This window comes from Quercus suber, unplaced genomic scaffold (genome assembly GCF_002906115.3).
Source record: "Quercus suber isolate HL8 unplaced genomic scaffold, Cork oak 2.0 scaffold_82, whole genome shotgun sequence".
NCBI classification, from domain to species: Eukaryota; Viridiplantae; Streptophyta; class Magnoliopsida; order Fagales; family Fagaceae; genus Quercus; species Quercus suber.
The window spans coordinates 1,220,147-1,247,145 of record NW_027069547.1 but is presented as its reverse complement, the minus strand read 5'-3'; the positions used below and the strand labels follow the sequence as shown (position 1 = coordinate 1,247,145).

At 33.4% G+C, this 26,999-nt stretch overlaps 3 protein-coding genes across 6 annotated transcripts in view; all 3 read left to right on the top strand.

The window, feature by feature from the left end:
• The first annotated feature begins 4,720 nt into the window (after positions 1-4,720).
• LOC136067700 (F-box/FBD/LRR-repeat protein At2g26030-like) lies at positions 4,721-6,562 on the top strand. Its single transcript, XM_065773908.1, has 3 exons — positions 4,721-5,971; positions 6,066-6,251; positions 6,365-6,562. Exons 1-3 carry the CDS (start codon positions 4,721-4,723, stop codon positions 6,560-6,562), a joined length of 1,635 nt encoding a protein of 544 aa, XP_065629980.1.
• Positions 6,563-9,232: 2,670 nt separating this feature from the next.
• Positions 9,233-12,219, top strand: LOC111993441 (F-box/FBD/LRR-repeat protein At2g26030). Its single transcript, XM_024025275.1, has 4 exons — positions 9,233-10,483; positions 10,578-10,763; positions 10,877-10,948; positions 12,100-12,219. Exons 1-4 carry the CDS (start codon positions 9,233-9,235, stop codon positions 12,217-12,219), a joined length of 1,629 nt encoding a protein of 542 aa, XP_023881043.1.
• Positions 12,220-18,539: 6,320 nt separating this feature from the next.
• LOC111993412 (midasin) overlaps positions 18,540-26,999 on the top strand; it is a 41,664-nt gene continuing 33,204 nt past the window's right edge. For all 4 annotated transcript variants that reach the window (XM_065773879.1, XM_024025247.2, XM_024025248.2 and 1 more), the window contains exons 1-14: positions 18,540-18,884; positions 19,190-19,503; positions 19,818-19,902; positions 20,069-20,349; positions 20,457-20,666; positions 20,886-21,055; positions 23,234-23,343; positions 23,464-23,583; positions 24,242-24,320; positions 26,122-26,241; positions 26,319-26,415; positions 26,500-26,596; positions 26,703-26,837; positions 26,923-26,979. In XM_065773879.1, coding sequence (XP_065629951.1) covers positions 18,780-18,884; positions 19,190-19,503; positions 19,818-19,902; positions 20,069-20,349; positions 20,457-20,666; positions 20,886-21,055; positions 23,234-23,343; positions 23,464-23,583; positions 24,242-24,320; positions 26,122-26,241; positions 26,319-26,415; positions 26,500-26,596; positions 26,703-26,837; positions 26,923-26,979 — 1,980 coding nt within the window. In that variant the 5' untranslated portion in view covers positions 18,540-18,779. The remainder of the gene's footprint in view (positions 18,885-19,189; positions 19,504-19,817; positions 19,903-20,068; positions 20,350-20,456; positions 20,667-20,885; positions 21,056-23,233; positions 23,344-23,463; positions 23,584-24,241; positions 24,321-26,121; positions 26,242-26,318; positions 26,416-26,499; positions 26,597-26,702; positions 26,838-26,922; positions 26,980-26,999) is intronic.

Below are 26,999 nucleotides of genomic sequence, written 5' to 3'. Positions count from 1 at the left end.
GAAAAATAATGGTAGGGCCCGAGTGTTTTCTCCTTGAACCCATGAAAAAGTTTTTTCCCCAAAATGTAAAGAAAATTGAAGGAAGAAAATGAGGGCGCTTATTGGACAAAAATGCCCTTGTGCACTTGCACATGGGCTTTGTCTGCCCATTGCTCTTCTTACCTCTTTCTTTCTTCTTTTTTTAAAAAAAAAAATTTCTAAAATTTTTTATTTCCTTCCTCTTGGACATTACCTCCTCTTCTTCTTCTTTTTTTCTCCCCAGTTACCTCTTCTTTCTTTTTCTTTTGATTTAAGTGTACCATGCTCATATTCTTCTTCTTCTTCTTCTTTTTTCTCTTTTGCTTTCTTTTATGTTTTTTTTTTTTTTGGTTTGTCACTTTTTTTTTTTAATTGGGCATCATTTTTAACAAGGGTACATAAATAAATTTATACAAACTCACTTTTTCTATCCCTCCACTTTTTTCACTCCCAACCAAATAAAAATGAGGAAAATTAAAATCTTTTATATTCTCTCACTTTTCCATCCTCCCACCTTTTTCTATCATTCCACTTTTCCACCGCTCTAACCAAACGTACCTTAAACCTCTAGACCCCTATACCCCCTATCATTAAAAACTCCTGATAATCCTAAATCCTAAAATAGTGAAAGCCCAAGACCCTAAATCATAAGGATTTACCCTAAACTCTAAAACCTCAAAACCCCTAAACCCTTAAATTCTTAGTCCCTTAAACACCTAACCCTTACACCCTTAAAACCCTCAACCCCCAAGCACTAAACCCTTTGAGCATTTGCATTAGGTGTGCCAAATGCTAAATTAATTTTTAGCATTTAGCACACCAAACAAAAAAAAATCACCTTCATGAGATGTGTCAAATGCCAAATACAATGCTCTTCTAATAATAAGATGGTACTGTTATATGCGCTAAACATAGTTTGGTATTTTTATTCAATTTTCTCTCTCTCTCTCTCTCTCTCTCTCTCTCTCTCTCTCTCTCTCTCTCTCTCTCTCTCGGGGCAAAATGATAAAATATATTTGTTTTGTTAATTTTTTAATATATATGAGGTTTGTTTTAGATTATTTAAATGTGTTGGAATCTTAATATAGAAGGTGTGATGTCAGGGGCACCAAGTACTAATGAGGGTGGTCACAGGATCACCCTAATTTTTTTTTTTTTTAATATACCTTAAAAAATTTTGAGTTTTAAATTAATATGGGTCTTTTGACCACCCTAGAAAAAAGACTTAACCACCCTAAAAAAAAAAAAAACTTGAACACCCTTAACAAAAATTAAGCCCATTAAAAATAAAATTCAACCTCTCCAAAATTTTGGTCCATTGAATGTTGAACAAAAAAATTGCAAGAAATGCAATGTTCACAATATTTTTGCAATATTTTCGTAACAAATCCTAAGTTGCAGGTTGTTACTAGTAAACAAAAAATAATAATTTCAATTGTAAGTTCAAATTAGAACTAGTAAAAACTTACCAACTAGGCTTTATTGTGAAAGTGTTGCAAAAATATTGTGGACATAGCACTTCTCAAAAATTGTCCAAACAAAAAAATTAGCCTAAAATCTAACATTTGATTGTTATTTTTTAAGTTGCGTTTTTAAATGGTATATTTTAAAATCACTATTTTTTATATAAAAAAAATATACACTCTTTAAATAGCTAGTCTTTTAGTGCTTGCTTTAGTCTTTAGCCGAATTTGTTAGATTTATGTATATATTTTTTTAAAAAGATAATGCATGCATTTTGTTTATATTAGTGCTTATTTAGGCAATATGTTAGTAATTAAATGAGAGATCAGTAACTTAATAATTGCTTAGTTGTGTACATTTGAAAAAGGTATAGCTGATAACATTGATAGTGAAAGTGTGAAACTATCATATCTCACAATGATTTCAAAACATGAAAACTTGTGAAAGAAAATTTTAAAACTTTATGTATTTATTTTGTGATGTTAATATATTCAAGTTTTATTATTATTAATTTTTTAAAATTTAATTGATTTTAATGACTACCTTGAAAAGAATTTATGGAGCCTTTATTGTGTGATATAGAGTGTATTGTAAAGTGATTAGTTAAAAAAAAGATAAAGTAATTTTTTGATGTGTCAAAATAACTTTTTTAAGAACTATCTTATGCTAATCCTCTTATACCCCTAAATCCTAAATCCTTAAAACCACAGAACCCTAAATTATAAATCCGTAAACCACTCTTGAGACATCATTGATGTTCAATATCTTAGCTTAGCAATAAAATATAGAAAAAAAAAAAAAAATCATCTCCCTTTTATTTTGTGACGATGTTAGCAACATACAACCCTTGGATTTTTATTCTTTCTTTGCAACATGCTGTTCCAAGTGGGACAAAGAATTCACTCTTGACATGGTTTGTCAGTCAGATCCTAATCCATCTAATACTTGTGATCCATGGCGAGTTGTTGGGCCAAAATGACAAAATACCCCTTTCGTCGAAAAATTCCAACAAAATGCCCCATGTCTAAAACTATTTATAGATATGCCCACGTTTTAAAACTCGATTTTATCAAAATTGAGTTTTAGTGTGGAACTTGAGTTCATAGAACTCGAGTTCCTTGAAAATATTCAAGTGGAACTCAAGTTCCATGAACTAGAGTTTCTTTCAAGGAACTCGAGTTCCACAAATATATATATATATATATATATATATTTTTTTTTACTTGAGTTCTTTGAAAATATTCAAGTGGAACTCAAGTTCCATTCCACAAATTTTTTTTTTTTTTTTTTTTTTAAGTTTAATTTGGCTATAACTCGATTTTTAGAAAATCAAGTTTTAAAACAAGGACATTCCCCTAAATAGTTCCAAACATGGAGCATTTTGTTGGAACTTTTCAGCAAAATGGGTATATCCCCATTTTAGCCCGAGTTGTTGGTAAGTCCCAATAATGAGTACTAGTGGTTGTGTATGCTTAGGGAGCATTTGGTTCGCCGTAATATTACATTACACCGTAATATTACATTATTGTAATCTTACATTAATATAATCTCAATACATGAATACAACATTACAAATTTTAGGAAGGTGATTAGATTAAGGTAATGTGATATATTTTGTAATTTTAGATTATGATAATATTAGAAAAAATAAAATAAACTAAAAATCTTAATGTCACACCATCGTAATGCGCATCGCATCAAGAGCACATTACAAAGAACCAAACGGCACCTTAGTGGTGATATTGTTTGGCATTTTTAGCTTTCTAGTTATTTGGATGCCAAGAAACTGAAAATTTGTAGAAAGAGAATTTATAGTTATTTTTTCAAGTTTACTTAAATTTTATACTTTTGATATTCACTTAATTTTGATAGTTTTTTCTATTTAATTAATTAAGAGCTTTGTGCATTGGGTTTGATCTAGGGTAGTCAATGGCCAAAGGCGACTTTGAAGCGCCGGGACCTTGTATCACCCATGGCGTGAGGTGACAAAAAGGCACTAGCCTAAGTAAAGTAAGGCGCCAAATTCGTAATATATTTATTATACATATATAAATTAAATCATATGTACCTAGTGTATTATACTATTATAATGAAGTGTTTTTCAATGTGTAGCATGAAGAAATTAGGTCTATCAAATTATTTCAAAATAGGATTAACATGGTTTAGGCTCTATTAGTTAGTTCTAACAATATGTTTTACAACAAGTTTCTATATAACAATAAGTCTTACAAAACAATTTTGTAAATTAATTTAAACTAACAATAGGTTTTATAACATGCCTTTTGAAATTAATAATCTAAAAATAGGTTCCACAACAAACTTCTATAAAAAATAAAAAAAATACAATTAAAAAAAAAAAAAAAAACTTAGGGCTCTCGCCTTAGTGCCTTTTTCATGGCTTAAGGTGGTTGCCTTGCTTGCCTAGGCTCTAAAGGTGAGCACCTCGCTTTAGAGCCTTTAAGGCGCCTTTGCGGCGCCTCACCTTGCTCAGGCGCCTGGGTGATTGCTTAATTCGTCGTGTCATGTATGTTTTAATTATCATGAAACAAGAGTTTTATAATTCAATTGGAACAATTTAAGAGAGACATTTAAAGTTTAAATTTTCTCACCACTAATTATTGATGTATAAAGAAAAATTAATTGCTTTTTTTAGTATTTTAGTAAAGGAAAAATCTTTAGAATATTTTTTTCCTCTCCCTTTTGTGTGTTTGTGTCTAAAAAAAAAAAAAAAAGTAAAGGAAAAAAAATTTTAACCAAAAAAAAGGAAAAAATTTTGGGGAAAAAAAAAAAAAAAACCGTGTAATCTTCTGGAAAAACCAGATTTGATAAGGCCATGGGAAGACCGGAGTTTATATTGTTTTATTTGCAGAAGCGTACAAGTGTCTCACTGACACGGGCCACCGTATAAACCTATCTATTTATTTTTATTTTCTAACTTTAAAGTTATTTTTTAAACCAAATCCTAGTCGAAGACAAACACTTTAGATGGCCTTTTTTAAGTGCCTACAAACAGAGGAAGCTCCGCAAACACAATCACAAAAGAAACAAGAAACCTCAAAGATAGAACTCTGCAATTCTCAAGCAGGTATGTATGCCTTCAACTATGGTGACTAATCTCAAGCTATAACTCTTTTTTGTGTGTGTGGATGATATATATGTTTGTCCAACTCCAAGAATTTACAACTTTCAAGTTCTGGAACGCTGAGTTAATTACTTTGTGAGCAAGAAAACTTTCAATATGGAAAGACAAAGGAAACAAAACAAACAAGAAGGTGATGATCGGATATCTGTTTTGCCAGAACCCATTATTCACGAAATCCTCTCTCATCTTCATGACACTAAAGCTGCAGCCAGAACTAGTGTTTTGTCCAAGACTTGGCAACGTGCATGGGCTTCATTCCCTTGTGTTGTTTTTAACGAATGGAATTTCGATGCAAGAAGCAGTGAAAGCCCCGATAACTCTCCAGAAGAAAACAGAAGAATCAGGATGAAGAAGAATGCTTTCATGACTTACATAGATAAAACCCTTCGTAGCCGCGACTCAAGTGTAGAGGAATTCGCTCTTCAGTTAACCTACCATGACAAGGAGCTGCTGTTGCCTCGTGTTGTTGAATGGTTAACCATTGCAACTGAGAGAAAAGTCAAGGCACTGGGTCTCTTCTTGTCAATAATACATTTTAGTGATGGAAATGAATCTGGAAAACCGATATATTATAGTTTACCTCAGGTAGTGCTTGAGGCCAAAACAATAACTGAGCTCCGGTTAAAATTTTGCAAGTTAGAGCCTTGTAATGAGTTCAAATTTTGTCATCTGAAAACTTTGGTTTTGAATAATGTTCGTCTAGATGAGCAGGTAATTCAGAATCTGACACTAAGATGCCCTTTGATTGAGGATTTTCGACTAATATGCTGTCATGGTCTCAAACATTTAAAGGTGTCAAATCTTCTTCGGCTTAACTTGCTTCATGTATATGCTAGAAGAAAGGTTTCGAGGATTGAAATTAAAGCACCAAGTTTACAAACCTTTTACTACTGGAGTAAGGATTCCTACCGATTGCAATCAGTGAATGTGCATTGTGATATTTACTTGGAAGCTTGTAAAAATTTGAAAAGACTTGAACTAGTTGGGCTTAGTAACAGGACAATTGAGTTGCTTCAGAGCTTAAGTTCAAAGTTTCCCACTCTTGAGGTCTTGGAAATCTCAACATGCAAGATGGCAAGTATCAAAATCTCTTCACAAACGCTTAAGATGCTCAAATTAGAGAAGTGTACAGATCTTGAGGTGGTGGAAGTTGATACCCCCAATTTAGTTTCACTTCAGTACAGATTGAATAAATGTCTCTTCCATTCTTTCAATGCTCCAAGTTTGCAAGAAGTTGAGCTTGAATTGGATCTTGGAAGTTGTATCACTCTATGGTTTGATAAATTGAAGGAACTTGTTGGAAAGTTTAATAGTACTGAAGGTTTAAACTTGGTTATCCACTCTGAGGTACATATTTTCTCTTTTCTTTTGAATTTTTTAAGTTTTTATAAATAATATATGTATATCTTTAATTCTGGTGCATTTCTTTTTTCCCTACTAGGGCAAAGTCATTCTACTAGATGGATTGAATGAAAGGGTGCTTTCTTCGGGAATTGATCTCAAGGACTTGAGGCCAGCAATAGTTATTATATCTTCAATGAGTTCTTCAGATTTGGTAGAAAGAATTCTGCTTGATTTTTCTGTAGAGACTCTATCAATATTGTCAAGGTCCAGCAAATTTCTTGAGGTATGTTATTGATCCTCTCTATCTCTCACATCATGCTTTTACACAATTATGTACCATAATCTCTGAGTTCTTGTGAACATCATTTTGTGTTATTGCTTTACCTTGTTATATAGGTCCTGGATGAGAAGCTACTTAAGAAGCTATTCAAATCAGAAGGGCTACATCAACATGAGTCCTTATTTGAGGTAAAGGTTGAGAAGATAGATAAGGAAGAAGATCCTAAACATTCCAAGTGGAGTGCTTTGTTGAAGTCTTATAAAGCTGTGGACTACCAGACAACAAATTTTAAAATTGATTGGAAGAATGATTGATGTGGAAAAGGCTTAGATGACATCTGGATCACAACAGTTTATGATAGATCTTCTTCCATCGATATGTTTGTATTTTCTATTTGGTTATTGTCAATTTCAATTACTCGGAACAATTTATGTTTGTGAAATTTCCTCAGCTTCTATACCCCTAAGCGCTAAACTGTTTGAAGATGTGGGGTTGTCACTTGTCAGATTTCACGTTGGATGTCAACAAAATTCAATAAGGAAAGAAGTAGAGTTTTTTTTTTTTTATTTATTTATTTAAATTTTTTATAATTAGTTTTAATTTTTTATAGTTTTTTTCTATTTATTTAAACTTGTAATTTTTTAATAACTAAATTGGCATGCTTTAATTTGCAATACTACTATACAATATATTCTTAGCTGGTATTTAAGGGTGATATCTATAAACGAAAATTGATGGAAAGATGAAAATGGATGGAATTAAAATCAAAGTTGCCTTAAACCTGTTCGGTTTACCTTGAATTTTAGTTAAAAACTCCATACTATATATAAAAATAGAAGACTTGGGCCTTTAATTCTATTTTTTTATGTTGTGCCTTATGAGACAAGTGCTAACCAATTTTTTTTTTTTTTTGAATTGTGGCTTTTCTCATTTTTGGGTTTAGAAAATGATTGTTTCATTGTATCTTCTTTTGTTTGATTTATTAGTATTTTAGATACGTTGTTGTTTACTTTTTATATTAGGGACAACATGTTTGGATATCAAGTGTAGGTTCCTTGGATGGACGGATCTTTGGAACAAGGGCTTTTTGCCTTGTAGCCTTTTACACCGCATCCTTTGGAGTCCCACGTCGAAGGAAAAACCTCCCCACTTGCTGCCTTATAAGCTGTGAAGCCAAGGGAGTAATGTACCACTAGAATTCGCAGGGCTCCCTGAGAATTACTAAAGGTATGTTATTGATCTCTCTCATCATGCTTTTGCTTAATTATTGTAACATTTTCTCTAGTTCTTGTGAACAATTAATTAATATTTTGTTTTTGCTTTACCTTGTTCTAGATCATGAAGGAGAACCTACTAAATAGGGACTTTGAAGCAAGGCGGCCTCTGCTACATTTGTTATATGATGTAAAGGTTGAGTGCTTAGATGGGGAAGAAGATTCTAAGAATAATTCCTTTTGTTCACATAGGTGCCTTCAGCTGCTTCTATGCTTTTCACTTGGACCACCATCTTCTTGGTTGGTATGAACAATGCCTTGCCCTTTTCCCCTTTTTCCCTTTTTTGGGTGGGGAAGGGGTTAAGTTCTTAAAATTAATTGTGGTCAAGGTAGTCAAAGGCAAAAGGTGACCTTAAGGTGCCAAGGCCTTGTATCGCCTGAGGCATGAGGGAACAAAAAGGCACTAGCCTGAGTAAAGCGAGACACCAAATTCTTAATAAATTTATTATACATATAGAACTTAAATCATATGTACCTAGTGTATTATAGTATTATAATGAAGTGTTTTTCAATGTGTAGCATGAAGAAATTAGGTCTATCAAATTATTTCAAAATAGGATTAACATGGTTTAGGCTCTATTAGTTAGTTCTAACAATACGTTTTACAATAAGCTTCTATATAACAATGTCTTACAAAACAAATTTGTAAATTACTAACAATAGGTTTTATAACTTGCCTTTTGAAATTAATAGTCTAAAAATAGGTTTCACAACCAACTTCTATAAAAAAAAAAAAAAAAAATTAAATAAAAAAAATAAAAAATAAACTTGAGGCTCTCATCTTAGCGCCTTTTTCATGGCTTAAGGCGGTTGCCTTGCTCGCCTAGGCTCTAAAGGCGAGCGCCTCACTAAAGGCGCCTCGCCTTAGAGCCTTTGAGGCACCTTAGTGGCACCTCGCCTCACCCGGGCACCTAGGCGAGCACCCGGCTCGCCTTTGACTACACTATTCGTGGTAACTGCATATTCTGTTGCCCTTCCTCCATACCTTGAGTTTCATTCATTAAGATCAAGCAGGATGTGAAGTACCATGGTAGAGAGGTCCTGACGATAACTTTAATCCTCGGTTTGCTAGAAATTTGCTTTCTTACATTGTCTTTGACATTATCCTTTTTCTTTTAAAGAATCTTTTTTTTTTTTTTTTTTTTTGGTTACAAAAAATTTCACCAAGATGACATATGTTTGTGTCTAAAAAAAAAAAAAAAAAGTAAAGGAAAAAAAATTTTAACCAAAAAAAAGGAAAAAATTTTGGGGAAAAAAAAAAAAAAAACCGTGTAATCTTCTGGAAAAACCAGATTTGATAAGGCCATGGGAAGACCGGAGTTTATATTGTTTTATTTGCAGAAGCGTACAAGTGTCTCACTGACACGGGCCACCGTATAAACCTATCTATTTATTTTTATTTTCTAACTTTAAAGTTATTTTTTAAACCAAATCCTAGTCGAAGACAAACACTTTAGATGGCCTTTTTTAAGTGCCTACAAACAGAGGAAGCTCCGCAAACACAATCACAAAAGAAACAAGAAACCTCAAAGATAGAACTCTGCAATTCTCAAGCAGGTATGTATGCCTTCAACTATGGTGACTAATCTCAAGCTATAACTCTTTTTTGTGTGTGTGGATGATATATATGTTTGTCCAACTCCAAGAATTTACAACTTTCAAGTTCTGGAACGCTGAGTTAATTACTTTGTGAGCAAGAAAACTTTCAATATGGAAAGACAAAGGAAACAAAACAAACAAGAAGGTGATGATCGGATATCTGTTTTGCCAGAACCCATTATTCACGAAATCCTCTCTCATCTTCATGACACTAAAGCTGCAGCCAGAACTAGTGTTTTGTCCAAGACTTGGCAACGTGCATGGGCTTCATTCCCTTGTGTTGTTTTTAACGAATGGAATTTCGATGCAAGAAGCAGTGAAAGCCCCGATAACTCTCCAGAAGAAAACAGAAGAATCAGGATGAAGAAGAATGCTTTCATGACTTACATAGATAAAACCCTTCGTAGCCGCGACTCAAGTGTAGAGGAATTCGCTCTTCAGTTAACCTACCATGACAAGGAGCTGCTGTTGCCTCGTGTTGTTGAATGGTTAACCATTGCAACTGAGAGAAAAGTCAAGGCACTGGGTCTCTTCTTGTCAATAATACATTTTAGTGATGGAAATGAATCTGGAAAACCGATATATTATAGTTTACCTCAGGTAGTGCTTGAGGCCAAAACAATAACTGAGCTCCGGTTAAAATTTTGCAAGTTAGAGCCTTGTAATGAGTTCAAATTTTGTCATCTGAAAACTTTGGTTTTGAATAATGTTCGTCTAGATGAGCAGGTAATTCAGAATCTGACACTAAGATGCCCTTTGATTGAGGATTTTCGACTAATATGCTGTCATGGTCTCAAACATTTAAAGGTGTCAAATCTTCTTCGGCTTAACTTGCTTCATGTATATGCTAGAAGAAAGGTTTCGAGGATTGAAATTAAAGCACCAAGTTTACAAACCTTTTACTACTGGAGTAAGGATTCCTACCGATTGCAATCAGTGAATGTGCATTGTGATATTTACTTGGAAGCTTGTAAAAATTTGAAAAGACTTGAACTAGTTGGGCTTAGTAACAGGACAATTGAGTTGCTTCAGAGCTTAAGTTCAAAGTTTCCCACTCTTGAGGTCTTGGAAATCTCAACATGCAAGATGGCAAGTATCAAAATCTCTTCACAAACGCTTAAGATGCTCAAATTAGAGAAGTGTACAGATCTTGAGGTGGTGGAAGTTGATACCCCCAATTTAGTTTCACTTCAGTACAGATTGAATAAATGTCTCTTCCATTCTTTCAATGCTCCAAGTTTGCAAGAAGTTGAGCTTGAATTGGATCTTGGAAGTTGTATCACTCTATGGTTTGATAAATTGAAGGAACTTGTTGGAAAGTTTAATAGTACTGAAGGTTTAAACTTGGTTATCCACTCTGAGGTACATATTTTCTCTTTTCTTTTGAATTTTTTAAGTTTTTATAAATAATATATGTATATCTTTAATTCTGGTGCATTTCTTTTTTCCCTACTAGGGCAAAGTCATTCTACTAGATGGATTGAATGAAAGGGTGCTTTCTTCGGGAATTGATCTCAAGGACTTGAGGCCAGCAATAGTTATTATATCTTCAATGAGTTCTTCAGATTTGGTAGAAAGAATTCTGCTTGATTTTTCTGTAGAGACTCTATCAATATTGTCAAGGTCCAGCAAATTTCTTGAGGTATGTTATTGATCCTCTCTATCTCTCACATCATGCTTTTACACAATTATGTACCATAATCTCTGAGTTCTTGTGAACATCATTTTGTGTTATTGCTTTACCTTGTTATATAGGTCCTGGATGAGAAGCTACTTAAGAAGCTATTCAAATCAGAAGGGCTACATCAACATGAGTCCTTATTTGAGGTAAAGGTTGAGAAGATAGATAAGGAAGAAGATCCTAAACATTCCAAGTGGAGTGCTTTGTTGAAGTCTTATAAAGCTGTGGACTACCAGACAACAAATTTTAAAATTGATTGGAAGAATGATTGATGTGGAAAAGGCTTAGATGACATCTGGATCACAACAGTTTATGATAGATCTTCTTCCATCGATATGTTTGTATTTTCTATTTGGTTATTGTCAATTTCAATTACTCGGAACAATTTATGTTTGTGAAATTTCCTCAGCTTCTATACCCCTAAGCGCTAAACTGTTTGAAGATGTGGGGTTGTCACTTGTCAGATTTCACGTTGGATGTCAACAAAATTCAATAAGGAAAGAAGTAGAGTTTTTTTTTTTTTTTATTTATTTATTTAAATTTTTTATAATTAGTTTTAATTTTTTATAGTTTTTTTCTATTTATTTAAACTTGTAATTTTTTAATAACTAAATTGGCATGCTTTAATTTGCAATACTACTATACAATATATTCTTAGCTGGTATTTAAGGGTGATATCTATAAACGAAAATTGATGGAAAGATGAAAATGGATGGAATTAAAATCAAAGTTGCCTTAAACCTGTTCGGTTTACCTTGAATTTTAGTTAAAAACTCCATACTATATATAAAAATAGAAGACTTGGGCCTTTAATTCTATTTTTTTTATGTTGTGCCTTATGAGACAAGTGCTAACCAATTTTTTTTTTTTTTTTGAATTGTGGCTTTTCTCATTTTTGGGTTTAGAAAATGATTGTTTCATTGTATCTTCTTTTGTTTGATTTATTAGTATTTTAGATACGTTGTTGTTTACTTTTTATATTAGGGACAACATGTTTGGATATCAAGTGTAGGTTCCTTGGATGGACGGATCTTTGGAACAAGGGCTTTTTGCCTTGTAGCCTTTTACACCGCATCCTTTGGAGTCCCACGTCGAAGGAAAAACCTCCCCACTTGCTGCCTTATAAGCTGTGAAGCCAAGGGAGTAATGTACCACTAGAATTCGCAGGGCTCCCTGAGAATTACTAAAGGTATGTTATTGATCTCTCTCATCATGCTTTTGCTTAATTATTGTAACATTTTCTCTAGTTCTTGTGAACAATTAATTAATATTTTGTTTTTGCTTTACCTTGTTCTAGATCATGAAGGAGAACCTACTAAATAGGGACTTTGAAGCAAGGCGGCCTCTGCTACATTTGTTATATGATGTAAAGGTTGAGTGCTTAGATGGGGAAGAAGATTCTAAGAATTCTAAGTAGATTGCTTTATTGAAGTCATTTGGAACTATGGACTACTAGAAAACTACATCTCATATATATATATATATATATTATATAACCGAAGCCTCTGAAACTCCCATAATTTTTCACATCAGCACAATATTTAAATAAAATTATTATTTTATTTAAATAAAATTATTTTTGTTTAGTCCAAACTTAATAAGGAGTGAAATTCTATCTTTTATTTACTATTATCTATATATATATATATATATAACCGATACTTCTGAAACTCTCACAATTTTCTACGTCAACACAATATTTAAATAAAATTATCATTTTATTTAAATAAAATTATTTTTGTTTAGTCCAAATTTAACAAGAAATGAAACTCTATCTCTTTAACAAATCCAACTTAAACTTAAATTCATCATTATCATTATTTTTGTTTAATCCAAACTTAATAAGGAATGAAACTTTATTTTTCTAATAAGTTCAACTTAAACTTAAACTCAAACATTGTATTAGATATATATATATATATATATATATATATACCGAAGCAAAAAACAGAAACTAAAGTCAAACGCTATTTCTCTAATAAGTCCAACTTAAACTCAAACTCAAACATTGATAATCTATATATATATATATATATATAACCAAAGCAAAAAACAGAAACTAACTTTCTTCTTTGATTAATGAATTTTATGTTGAATTTTTTTTTTATTGTTATTATTAATAAAATTTCAATTCAACATTTGTGGATATTTGTTTATATCTAAGATTTTCTTTCTATTTTATTCTTTTGTTATGTTTAGAATTGATTTTCTTTTGAGTATTTGGGTTAATTTTCATATTTATATTGACATTATTTTCGTGGGTTTGGTTTTTAGGTTGAAATTTCTACTAATTATTTTTTTATATTGTACATGGTAGATAAAAGTATCTCTATTTTTTTTGGAGAAAAATCAAAGCTGCAACCTATGTCTTCCAGCCTAGGGAACGATAAATTTTTATCTAGTATGCTATATATAAATTTGTTGAATTTGGTTTGGTTTTGAAATAAAAATTTTGAAGTTTTAAGTCTTGGGGTTGATCATAATTCTTCACCTTAAATGCTTTTTATTTAGGTCCATGTCATTTTTTGTTTTCCTATTAAAAGCTGTGATTTTTGGTCGATAAATTATTTGTTTGGATTCAACATAAAAGATAATGGAATTAGGTATTATAATTTTAATATTGTTCCATATTTTAAATTGTCTATATTGTTATTATTACGAGAAAGTCATATTGCTACTCAAATTTGAAACTTAGTGTGTCTTCCTCATACCATGGTCTTTGTTTATATATTTGCAATTTATATTAGGTTTGAGTTTGTGTGTGTATATATAACTATTGGGAGTTTTGCTTTATTAATTTAAGAATTGTAAATTACTTTGTAGATTTCGGTAACTATGCATTTGCAACTCAATAACGTTCAATGTTAGACAACACTTCTAAACTATGGAAAAGTATAAAAGTTAAATATTTCTTCATTTTTTTGAAAAAAAAATATTATCTAGCAAAATGTCTATTTACTCATTGTTGGATTTTTTTTTTCAAAGTCAATAGTTTTTCCGTGCATCGCACGGGTTAGCGACTAGTTTAATTTAAACTTAAAGATGCCTATTGATGTGGAACAAACACTTAGATGACAAGAGGCTAGCTATTGATCACAAGAGGCTATAATTTGGTATATTTTCTATAGGACAAAACTTAGATATAATATCTTAGTGCTGTTCCTTAGGTTTCCCACTTAAGGTTGAGCCATGTGTCTACTTAACTAAAAAATACACTTTAGTCCTATAATAAAAAATTCACATGACAGAATCTTAAAAGGGGAATTTAAGGAACAACAATTAAGTACTGTACCTAAGTTTTGCCATTTTCTATATTGTAAAGTGTCAATTTCAGTTATGCAATTTATTTTATGAATTTTTTTCAAGAAATTGTCTTCCAGCTTCCTTTATTAATTATTTCTCTTGTATATTTGTAACAATGGTACTAATTAGCCAATAATTCAAGTGTGACAATACACATAAATCGTGTATGCCTGCACATTTCATTAATTTTCTATTTGGTAATTGTCAATTTTGGTCAGTTTATTTTATGAAAATTTTTCAGGAAGTATCTTTTTCCCCCTCTTGTATATTTGGCTGAAATAACAATTAATGGTACAACAACGGCAATCGGCCACAGATTCAAGTGTCACAACTCAATGCATACTGGAACTATGTCCTCGGGTGGAAACCTGAGCACCCCTAAAGCCTTTTGCTTTTTTTGCTAATGAGTCAGCCACACAATTACAAGAGCGACCAACATAATTGAAGGCAAAAGACTGAAAAGCTAAAACTTGAATACGGATGTCTTCAATGACGACACCGAATGAAAAGAGGGCAGCATTATCCTGGTTTAAAACACTGATGACCATTGCTGAGTCTCCTTCGAAAATCACCTTCTGTAGACCAAGTTCAGCAGCAAATTCGACAGCTTTGCGGCACGCTAAAGCTTCCAAATCAGCAACTGATAGGGACAGCGACACAGGGGCAGACAGAGCACCAACAAATTCACCCCTCCAGTCACGGACAACCACTCCAAGGCCAGCCGAATGTGTTTTCCTGAATGTAGCAGCGTCAAAGTTGATTTTGTGATAACTTGATTCAGGTGCTCTCCAATGTTGCACCGTGGGGAGAGAGGGCTGAACAGAATCAACCTCCTGGACCGCCAGAAAATCTTGCAGCAAGTTGCCTGCCTTGGACAGAAGTTGGGCCGTAGGGAGCACGGGTCTGCCGAAGTGAATAGCATTTCTCCGATTCCACAGGAGGCAAGCTGTGATAGTGAAAACTTCCTTTCTATAATCTTCCTTGACCTACAAAAAAATAGCTAGTAAGTCGCTAAAGCTTTGGGGACGGGGGAAGGTAGCACGGTTGAAACACTGAAACGAACTCCAAGTGCTTTCCACTTTGCTGCATAACCACACAGCATGCAGCGGGTCTTCCGAATGGAGATTGCAAAGCTCACACTTGTCTGAAAGTGTAATATGTCTCCGGAGCAGGTTGCTCATGGTTGGCAAAGCCTTCTATTCTTTCGATATTCCAAGTTTGCAAAAATGTTCAACTTGAATTGTCCTTGGAAGTTGGGATTTTTTTTTTTTTTTTTTTTTTTTGCCATTTAGCATGATTTTAGTAGGCATATTTTTGAAACATTTTAGTAAACTAGCATCTTGAGCTCAAGTTAAATGAAGAAACTCAAGTCTTTGAGATTCGAGTTCCAAGTTAATGTGAAAGAAAAAATCCACAAGGGATCTTTAAGACTCGAGTTTCTTGAAGACCAAACCCAACAAATTTGTCATCTCCGTGAACCTCTCACTTGCAAAACCCAACCCAATGCCAAGCTCCGCTTCTCACCCTCAAAACAAAACCCAACGCCAAGCTCCGAAGCACCACCCACGCCTATGTCTCCCACTCTCGCAGCATTGATGAGTCCAAGTTTTGTCTGTTGCTTTCTTTGTTCTTCTTAGATTCTTCTTTGTTCTTCTTTTTTCTTATTTCTTCTTTTGTCTTTCTTCTTTCTTCTTTCTTCTTCTTCTCCTTTTTTCTCCAAAATAGAACTTTTGTCTTAGACTTGAGTTCTACGTGTATAAAATTTCCGCATCAGCCTCTGCCAAAGCATCAAAATCAAGTGTATGAGACTCAAGTTCATTCATTGAACTTGAGTCTAAGAAAGTCGAGATGCTAGTTTACTAAAATGTTTAAAAAAACATGTCAACTAATAAAATAGTTACTAAAATCGTGTTAAATGGCAAACAAAACTCTTGGAAGTTGCTTCTCTTTATGCCTTTGGTTTGATGAATTGAAGGAATTTGTTGGAAAGTATGATAATCCTAAAGGTTTGAACATAATTATCAAGTCTGAGGACTTCCTTTCTCTCTCTTTTAAAAGAAATCTATTAATAATAAATATAAAAATCTATACCCTTAATTTTGTGGCATTCCTTTTTCTCATGCAAGCAGTACAATAACATTCTCCTAAATGGACTGGATGAAAACATATTTTCCCACTAATTAATTTCAAGAAATTGTGACTAACAATATAATAGTTATATCATCAATAAATTTATGCAATTTGGTAGAAGAATTTTTGCTTAGTTTTCTTGTAGAGATCATATCAATACCATAATGTTCTAGCAAATTACTATATCATAATGCTTTATTTCAGTTATTGTAACATTTTTCACTAGTTCTTGCGAGCATGATCTGTTTTTGTTTTACCTTGATCTAGATCATGAAGGAGAATAGATAACCTGCTTAATAGGCAATTCCAAGTAATTCTGCCTTGGCCACATTTATTTTATGATGTAAAGTATGAGTGTTTAGATGGGGAAGAAGATTCTTAGAATCACTGGCGACTCCACGTAGAGTCTAAGGTGGTCACAGGACCATCTTGGTTTTAAAAAAATAATTATTATTATGTATAAGTTTTAAAAATTTATGATTTTTTTATCCTTAAAAAAACTTTGTGATAAGCCTAAATTTTTTTTAGCCCCCACATAATTTACTTTGGACAAAGTTGGCAACAAACTTTTTTTTTTTTTAAGAAAGTTTCAACCTATAGCGTTCGCTCCTGATAATAACTTTTTGTTATCAAACCAAGACACCAATTAATTTTTAGTGTAGACGGGAATTAAACCTTAAATTTCTTATTCAACCATCAGAAACTTTACCAATTTAGCTAATTGGAATTTACAATTTGGCAACAAACTTAGTTGTAGACTAAGGCTATGGCTTCATTCAATATTTTTTTTTACTAAATGTGAGTTTTGACAAATCCACAATTTAATTAAATTTTCTGCTTATATCTTCCATACTTGCAAAATTTTAAAAGGATCATAGATCAATAGCTATATCATCAATCAAATGTTTAAATTTTGATTTTTTGTAGTTTAAAATTATACATAAAAAATAAGTTTATGAATTGAATATATATATAAGTAGGCAAAACTTAGAGAAAATATAATTATATCATTTTTTACTTACTAATACCACTTACCACATCATTAATTTATAAAAAAGTTTGTATCTTTAACATTTTTCTCCTTTTAAAGGCCATAAAAAAAATGTATAGATTTAAAATCTAAAACAAAATATACAAGCCCAAAAAATTAGTGTAACAACAAAAATTACCAATAGCAAAACTAAAAAATATTAAGCCTAACCAATAAATTTTACCCAAAACAAATAACCTGGCCCTTTAAAAAATTTTCAACAAAATAATTTTGTCCTTACTTAGTAGCAAACACACACATCAAAGATCGAAAAAAAACCCTTAGTGTGTTAAGTAGCAAAGTTGGAGGCTAGAGTTATCGTACGTAGCTAGTAGTAGAGTCGCCCCCTAACTCCAAGTTTTGGTTCCATCCTTATTTGGCTGATGTAACAATGGTATGACAACCACTAATTAGCCATAAATTCAAGTCACACTGTCCATAAATTACGTATACATGCACAATTCAGGAGTAGATGTCATAGGTTGAAACTGTCTAAAAAAGATAAAGTAATTTTTTGGTTTCTTTAATTTGCATTGTTTCAAGCTTTTGAGTTGACTTTTTTTTTTCTTTTTCTTTTTTTTTCCCCTCTAATTTTTAAATATTCTTTGCAATTCAATTAGAACAAACAATATAATTCCAATTTAGGACAATGTGAAAAAAAGGGTAAATTACATATTTTGTCTCTATCCTTTATATCATATTTTAATTTGATCCCTAATATTTCAATTGTGTCAATTTAATCAATGCTGTTATATTTTGAATGAAAATTCATAACGTGAAAAATAGCCAAAATAAAATTTTAGTGTATTATCACATCTATGAAAGCTAATTTTTTATTTTGGCCATTAAATACGTTATTAATTTTTATAAAAAAATAACAGAAGGGATTAAATTGACACGATACCAAAAAGTTAGTAACTAAATTGACAAAATTAAAAAGTTAGAGACTAAATTTTTTTTTTGAAAGAGAAGTTAGAGACTAAATTAAAATATGGTATATAAAATTGTAACCAAAAGTTTACCTAAAAAAAAAAAAAAGTTGTGCGGTACCGCCGCGACTACTTTGACAATTTGTAAAGAAAAAGCATGAGGTTAATTTAGGTATGGTGAATGTAAAAGAATCGGTTGTTTAAATCTCGACTCTATGCGATCTTTATTAAAAGCGCTCTCTCGTTAAAAACGCAAACCCAATCCTCGACTTCGCAGCCACGTCGTCAAGTAAGCCAGCCAAGCCCCCTATATATAACACACAAAATGAAAATACTCATGCCCTAAACATTCGCTCTCTAAAACCCTAGAAGAAACCCCTGAAAGAAGAAGAAACCCTTAAACCCTAACTTTTCACTTTCAAAATTGAAAGTTGGAACCAGAAAGACCAGAGCTTGATTCAAATCGCTTCTACTTCTGGTCTGTGAAATTTTGTAGTTTATACAAACAAATACATATCTATTTTCTCAATATATATATTTTTATATATATATATACATACACGAAGGCACTGTGATCAAAATACAATGGCCATGGATGGTAGTTTCAGTCTTCAATTTTCACTCCAAAGGTTCCTTGATCGTTGCCCAGAGCTTCGGTCTTTCCCGCAGTTTGATTTGCTTGCTAGTGGGGTAACTCCCTCTCTTTGTTTGGTTGCTGAGAAAATTGCAAAATTTTGCTGCTTTTTGTTTTGGGTTGGAGAAATTGTGGGGTTTAGCTAAATTGAGGTTTGGAGATATGTAAATTTCAAAATTTTGTGTTTTTTTTTTTGGTTTTGGCTGGAATAAGATGAATTTTGGACATCTATATGGGATTTTGGTTACTTAGGAATAACTCTAAGAGAGAGCTAGTTGAACTAATTGAAAATTTTAATTTGAATGATTTTTGTTTGTTTGTTTTAGTATTACATTTTTTTTTTTCATTTGGGTTTGTGCAGGGAGACATTGTGACAGAAGAGGAGGTGGTAAAGGTGCTGGGGGAGGTGTTTCTGCACCCAAATTATACCATTCCTTTGATGGGATGCTTTCGCTCGATAGCCAGAAAGATAGTGGACAAAGCTGTGGGCTTGCTTTGGCATCTGGGCAAGTCCAATGCGAATGACATGTCAGTGGAGGTCGAAGAAGAGGAAGATTTGAATGAAGTTTTTTCGGTAATTGAGCACTACAATCAAGCTGGTAGGCGTCTCGATCTTCATGAGCTTGCTTGCTTGGCCTTCTGTCGCACCCTTGACTTGGCTCCTTTTTTATTGGGGTAAGCTGACGTGCTTTTTGTGTAATTCTTTAACCATTGCATTTAATTAAAAATTTCACCCTCCTTTTTATGGCAAAGGCTAACCCTCTAGATGGATCCTAGAGTTTAGAGAAGTGAAAAAATGATATAGGTCAGGCAGTGGCTATTTATATCTGGTTGAGTTATGTATGCATTTTGCTACGCAATTTCTGAACTGTTTGATATTTGAATGTTATTGGATGTGCTACAAGGTTGCTCATTGGATATTTGATTTTAGTTTGAGGAATTTTATTTTTATGCTTTTACACTAAATATGTTCTGGTTACTTGGTGCAGGTCTATATTAAAATATTTCGAATTTGCTCCCCCTCCTTTTGAGCGCATTTCAAAGGAAGGAAAAAATCCTTGGCTGTGTGGTAAGGTATGTTAATTGAACTTTCTCAGAGGAATCAATGTTGGTATTATTTTGAGCAGCACATGCCATTAATTTTTTTTTCTCTCTCTCTCTCTCTCAAAAAAGAAATAATTATTTCATGGGCAATTTTTTGTTTTTGTCTCTACATTTGAATTATATTTTGTTTTGTCAGGTTGGAACTCGTATATTATGTGCTGCTCGGACATCTTACCGCCTCCTCCTCGTGGATTCAGAAATCTTTTCTAAACTTAGGAACTGGAACTGGTCCTGTTTCTTGGATCTTGTAAAGCAGACCTCCAATCCTGACCTGAGCAGCAGTGCTGCAGATAATACTGTTATTGCAGACATTAAATGGTGTGGGATACAGATACTATCAGTCATTCTGAAAACAAGCCACATACCAACTCCACACTTTAGTATTGGGGCCACAGAAGCATTCTCATGTTTTTTGCGGTTGGTTATGTCTAACTCTTTGAGCAAATTGTTAATTCTCAAATTAAAATTTGAACAGCTTATATATATATATATATTTATATTCATTTCGCTTTTGCCCTTTTCAGCTGGAAGGAGTTCTGTCAAGATACATCACTGGAGAAGGCTGGTTTGTATATTAAGTCATCTGAACAAAATGAGTTGAGTTCTCCTAGTAGAAGCATTGATTTCAACCAAGAGAACTGTCTTTATTCTTCTGGCCTTTGTTCTCTGGCCATTTCTTCTTCACAGGTTGATGAGATTGAACTACCAACTCGGAGTAAAAGGCTTGCTACAGGGTAGGATTTAGAAATGATCTCTTATTTTTCTTGTTAAAAAAAGGTTTTGGAATCTGTTTGCAACATGTGCATTAGTATTTCTAATTTTTCTTTAGTATAAATTTGGGTGTGTTTGTGTTTGCTCGCCCCAACCTAAAATATTATTGATAGCGTGTCACCTACTTCATAGTTCTGTTGGTTTTTCATGTTCGCGTTTGATCATTTATTTTATATATTCAGGGAGGATACATCAGTTGGAAATATGTTCTTTTTGACATCTGCTGTGAAGAAAAGTTTTGAGATGGTTATGTTGGCAGTAAGTCAAAAGTGGCCTGTTCTTCTATATGGTCCTGCTGGCGCTGGGAAATCTGCTCTTATTCACAAGTTGGCCCAGGATAGTAGGAACCAAGGTATGTCCTTTCTTTTCTTCCCCATTGTACTTGCAGTCGGTTCATTTGGACTTCTGTTTTACCTTTTGGATTTATTTCATTAGATATATTTAATTTTGGAAGTGAATTTTCATTTTATGCTGCTTATAGCATTGTATGGAAATAGATCTAAATATTGTGAAAGAAAGTGTCTCACATTGGCTGTGTGAGCTTGGTTACGGGGGTATGTTCTAGTTTGGCTTCTTCATCTATTAGCTTGTGCTTTTGGGTTGGATGCTCTACTATTTAATTAAAGTTTGGTTTTCCTTAGACTCGTAGTGCTTGGCCCATTTGTTTATGTCTTGTTCAGTGGGTTAGTTGTTAGCATCTTTGGTACTGTTTTACCTCAGGTCTGTTTGGTTTAGTTCAGCCTGTTTAGTTTTTTTGGATTTGTTTTTCCCTATAGGAGAGGGGACAATAAAAAAAGGCTCCAAATTATTATTACCAAACTCTTACAGAACTGAAAATGATTCTATTACCATTGTTGTATGACTGGATAGCTTCATTAACTGGCCTTTTTTTATTTCCTAATATGGTGAAATTTCTTGATTGCTGTAGTTTTTACCTGGTTGTTGTTTGCTACCCAGGTGTACACCTTGTATGCTTGGGTACATACTTTTCATTTTCTTTAAATAAAACTGTTACTTTTATAAAAAGGGAAATGTCTATTGCACGTCACTTAATGCACACATAGTACACACACTCCCCAAAAACAAGGGAAATTGTGACTTCAAGTGATGATTTAAAACTTCGAAATTGTGACTTGAAGTCACGATTTCCCTTGTTTTTGGGGGTGTGTACTATGTATGCAAGTGTGTGTGTATAATAGACACTCCCCAAAAACTTGTAAAAAATAAAAAGAAGAGTCCCTCATTGGGTTTGATGCTCTAGTAAATATGGTTCCAGAAGCCCAGTACTTGAATTTGAAGCCCTCAGAATTTAATGTGTGCACGAGAATAATGAGACTGAACTTCTCTAAACTTATTTCTGTAGGAAGTCATTTAGTAGGTTTATGTTGGCTATTCCTGGCTAAGTAATTTGTTATCATTCAGCATTCTTTATGTTGTTTCTTATAAATTTAGATTCTTATATAGTGTTGTATAGCAAATTTTATATCCTGTAATATGTCAACATTGTTTGTTTCAATGTTTTAGAAAAGCAGTAGGAAATACCTATCAAAAAAAAAAAAAAGCAGTAGGGAATCAATATAAACTTCTCAATAAAAACTCTTGAGGGGAGACTTCAATATTGAATTGTGAGTCACAATAACAGGTCACATGTAGTGTGGTCCGTGTGGATGTTATGTGTATTTGGCAATGGCAAACGATTGCTGACAAGAAATAGTATGCATGTGATTTTGTTTTCATATTGTATTTTTAGTTGGTAATTTTGTTTTGATATTGTATAAATCATAATTTGACAAAGAAATGATTAAAAATGCATGAAAATTCTTTACCTGTTGTATGTTGATCTTATATTTTAGGCGAAATTACACTTTTCCACCCTGAACTATGCCCCATTTTACACTTTGCCCTTGAACTATAGACATGCATGATTGATCCCAGGAAGTTATAACTCTTTTCAATGTCCCCATTGCCGTTTTATTTTGGTATCAAGTACGGCGGAATTAAGTATTATAATACCAATTTACCTCTCTCAAAAACAGATGGTAGAGTGATAAATTGGTATTTTAATGCTAAATTCCTTTGGCTTAACAACAAAAGAAATGGCAGGGGTTTAAGTGTTAGAAAGTTTTCGATTTGGGGGGTTGATCGTGCATTTTGATTGTTGAGGGGGCAAAGTGTAAATGGGGTATAGTTTAGGGTGGAAAAGTGTAAATTTCCCTAGTTTTAATGGATAATATTAGTCCTAAAGAAGATTTACATCCATAATCTTTTATGATTTTAAGAAATTTCATTCTACATTACCTAATTGTTAATTAGCTTATCTGTTTCAAATATTAGATACAAAAACAAGTGCTTGCACACACAAACAAGTATAATTCTTCCTTCTTTATTTTCGAAATTTGTTGGCTGTTCGCCTTTGTGTACTTCTTTGTACTTAGTTATGTCTTTCTTATGGCCTTTTCAATATATATTTTATTACTTATTCAAAAAAGTAAAAACCTCTAAAACCTCTCTGTTGCTCTCTGTTCCACAGTTCTGTCTATCCACATGGATGATCAAATTGATGGTAAAACCTTAATGGGAAGTTATGTTTGTACAGAGCAACCCGGTGAATTTAGATGGCAGCCCGGGTCACTTACCCAGGTTTGTTTTCTTTACAAAAATTCGTTTAAACATACATAAATATATAGAGTTAAATATTTGTGTAATACCTTAAAATTGGAGATTTTTATGTACGGTAACCTCAAAATTTCTTTTCCACAGGCTGTTCAGAATGGATTTTGGGTTGTATTTGAGGATGTTGACAAAGCACCATCTGATGTCCAATCCATCATACTACCTTTGCTGGAAGGTGGAAAATCATTTTCAAATGGGCATGGGGAGGTAACTGCTTGTCTTTTTATTGCTTAAAAAAGGTCCTGTAGGGCTGTCCTTAATCTGAGATGGTAACCCCCAATGCTACATAACTGTGTTTGAATCAAACTTAGTGTTGCCATAGTAGTATGTATGCCACTCAACTCTTTTAATGGTAATTGTAATTGTTGTCTACTAGGAGCTGTTTATGTGTGAGTATATTATATACTATAATTTTTTATTTTACTTGCTAATTTAATCTTCATAATTGCATGATATTTTTCTGACAAGTAACCTAAGTAGTGCAAGTCACAATGAATAGGGAAATAATTAGGGTACAAAAGTCACAATTATCATGTATGCTTGGGCAAGTTACCTATCCAACCCCCCCTCCCCCCCCCCCCCCACCCCACCCAAAAAAAAAAAAAAAAAAACAGAGAAGAGAAAGATAGGCTTCTGAGGATGGTGTCTGCTTCAATAATTGATTTGTCATTTTTTTCCTTCTGCTTTATTGACAAATTTTTTGTTCTCTTGATTCATGATTCCAGTTGAATGTTTACTTATTTGGCATTTTTCAGCATGAATTGTTTTATAACCCCATAGTCTAATGTACTTTGCTTTTAGCTTAATTGAATTTATAAAACATATGTAGTGCCTTAATGTTGAAGCATTGTTCTTACATTTGCAGGAAATAACGGTGGCAGAAAGTTTTCGACTATTTTCCACAATTTCAACTTCTAGATTTGATATATCACGCAGTTCAGAAGGTGTGTTACTCTTTGCAATTCTTGGACTTTGTGTACATGTCTCCAATTTTTATTATGATTAGTTCCCATTGGATATGGGATCTGGTAAGTGTGGAATCCTTCTATGGAACAGATTTGGGCTGCATAGAGGGTTTTTGGAATTATTGTAAAATTCTTACAAGATATTTTTTGGGTTTCTGTAGAACTGCCTCTATAACTGCTCTCAAATCCTTTATGCAAAGATTCTTCAATTGACCATATTTTGTGTTATTCATCAGTTCATTGCAATATTTTTCTTATGACTTATTACCATTGGATATGGGATCTGGTAAGATAGTAATCCTTCTATGGAACAGATTTGGGCTGCATAGAGGCTTTTTGGAATTATTGTAAAATTGTTGCAAGATGTTTTTTTGGTTTCTGTAGAACTGCCTCTATAACTGCTCTCAAATTCTTTATGCAAAGATTTCTTCAATGGACCATATTTCATGATACTCTTCAGTTCATTGCAATATTTTTCTTCTTTCCCAACTCAATTTTTTGCAAATGCAGATCCAGTACATCACTCTTACTTTTCACTTTCCCCCTTTCTATCCAACTTATACAGGCTTCTTCCTGTTGAGACTTGGGACAAATTGTGGAAATTGTCTTTGTGTACTTGTGGTAGGCTTTGGGTTGAGAGGATTTGTGAATTTCTGGTTTAGAACCTTTAGAAAGAAGGGTTAAGTTTCAAGAATGACTATTGTTTTTTATAGGGAAGAGAAAATAATTGATTTAGGGTTGCAAAGAGTTTACAGGAGTTAATATTGAATGTCCACAGTTTGTGGACAGTACTCAGAAGGCCGGGGTATCAAAGAGAAAGACAGGGATGCTGCACACACAGCACAGCTATTACCAATCACTGGGTCTATTGCAAAGGCCTTGGTTTGCGTAATCAAAGCTTGCTTCGCCTTATGAAAGGGTTCCATGCGCCGCCCCCGCGCCCCCCCCCCCCCCCCCCCCCCCAACTCCCTTTTGGATCCTTGCCTTCTTATCTGGTGTGAGGCAAGGAATGGAAACCCAATAGCACGCACAAGGAACTATCTTTAAGGAAGAGTAAGCACCAAGACATGGGACTGAACCTGGGAGGCAGTAATGAGAGAAAAAGAAGAAGAAAAGAGCAATAAGGCCAATGTGGCTCAATTCTCAATCCTCGCACTATTTTATTGATCAACTTCCCTTTGTTTGAGTATAATAACACACCTATGTATAAAACCCCATGCCCAAAACTATGACCTACAACCAACAATTACGAGTTACTAAAATACCATTGACTTTAAAAACCAAATAAAATAAAAAAAACCTAATTAATTATCAAGGACACTTATTCTTGGGCTTAACCTCTGTCTTTCAAAGAGGATATTGTTTCTCCAACCACACTATGATTATACCATCATTTTGGTTTTCCCAGTTCCATGTTAATTACTGTAAACCCAATCTTTTGCTTTGACAAATGGGGTGGTGAGGGGTGATGAAGAGTTCATTGTGGGTGCAGGGCAGGGGTGTATATATATATATTTTGATAAGTAGGGCTGGGATAAATGTAGTCTTCTCTTGGTTATGGAACAGGAATACTAATGGCTGTTTGATTGGCATGGTGGGAATGGGTTTGAAGAAATTCACCTAACCCTGCCTGTTGCCTTCCAATGTAAATCAATCTTTTCCCCCCTTCATAGTATTTTACTTTTTATAGTGCCTATTGTGTTTATTATTAATATTATATAAATGTACAAAAAAATTGTGTTGTTCATATGAATTAGAAGATGTTTTTCTTTGGAAGCAGGTGGAAAACTTGGTGTTTTTTGGAGGAAAGTGATGATTGTGCCTCCAAGTAAGGAGGACTTGCAAAATATAATAAAAGCCTGGTATCCAAATTTAGAGCCAATTTCTGAGAAACTCATAGGTGGGTTATACATGTTGTGAATTAATTGCTTCATATAGAATGATTTTTACCTATGTATTGAATGATTTCTCTTATAGAAACCTTTGAAAGGGTTAACTCTTCTCCTGTACATCAACTAGCGGGATTCCACCCCAGAAATTCTGCTGTTAGTTATCTCAGCAGATTCTCATTAAGGTATCTAAAGCTGTTATCATTGCTAATTTGCATGTTGACTTCATTTGGAATATTATAATTGAAGCTATTGATTCTTAATGGCAGGGATCTTCTTAAATGGTGCAAGCGAATCTTAGGTTTAGGCTTTAGCTTCAGTGGAGATGGTTTGTCAGCTTATGAGTGTAATTGCATATATCAAGAGGTTTGGCTTATTCTTATGTCTTTGGCTTCTTTTTCCTCTTCTTTCCTCTGTGGGTCAATTGATAAAATACTCTCTTGGCAACTGAAGCATTGTTTCATGTTCCCAGGCTGTTGATATATTTGCAGCCTTTTCAACTTCAGCTGAAAACCGGTTGACTATCATGAAAGACATTGCTAAGATGTGGGCAGTGCCAGCTTCAGTAGCAGAGAGTTTGTATCCTCATAGTAAACCTATGATTCAGGTTATGTTTGTAGTTTGATTCTGGTGAAATTTCTTTTGATTAGGTGGCATATTCAGCATCTCATTTGTTTAGATATGAACTGCAGGAATTGCATACAGATTTGAAAATTGGCCGAGTTGTTCTTCAAAGCACTCAAATAGCTGTAAGTGGGAGACATTTTGA

Coding starts and splice junctions, on each gene's coding strand:
- LOC111993441 (XM_024025275.1), top strand. CDS start 9,233: ATGGAAAGACAAAGGAAACAAAACAAACAAGAAGGTGATGATCGGATA. Junction 10,484..10,577: donor ACTTGGTTATCCACTCTGAG/GTACATATTTTC, acceptor TTTCCCTACTAG/GGCAAAGTCATTCTACTAGA. Junction 10,764..10,876: donor GGTCCAGCAAATTTCTTGAG/GTATGTTATTGA, acceptor CTTGTTATATAG/GTCCTGGATGAGAAGCTACT.
- LOC136067700 (XM_065773908.1), top strand. CDS start 4,721: ATGGAAAGACAAAGGAAACAAAACAAACAAGAAGGTGATGATCGGATA. Junction 5,972..6,065: donor ACTTGGTTATCCACTCTGAG/GTACATATTTTC, acceptor TTTCCCTACTAG/GGCAAAGTCATTCTACTAGA. Junction 6,252..6,364: donor GGTCCAGCAAATTTCTTGAG/GTATGTTATTGA, acceptor CTTGTTATATAG/GTCCTGGATGAGAAGCTACT.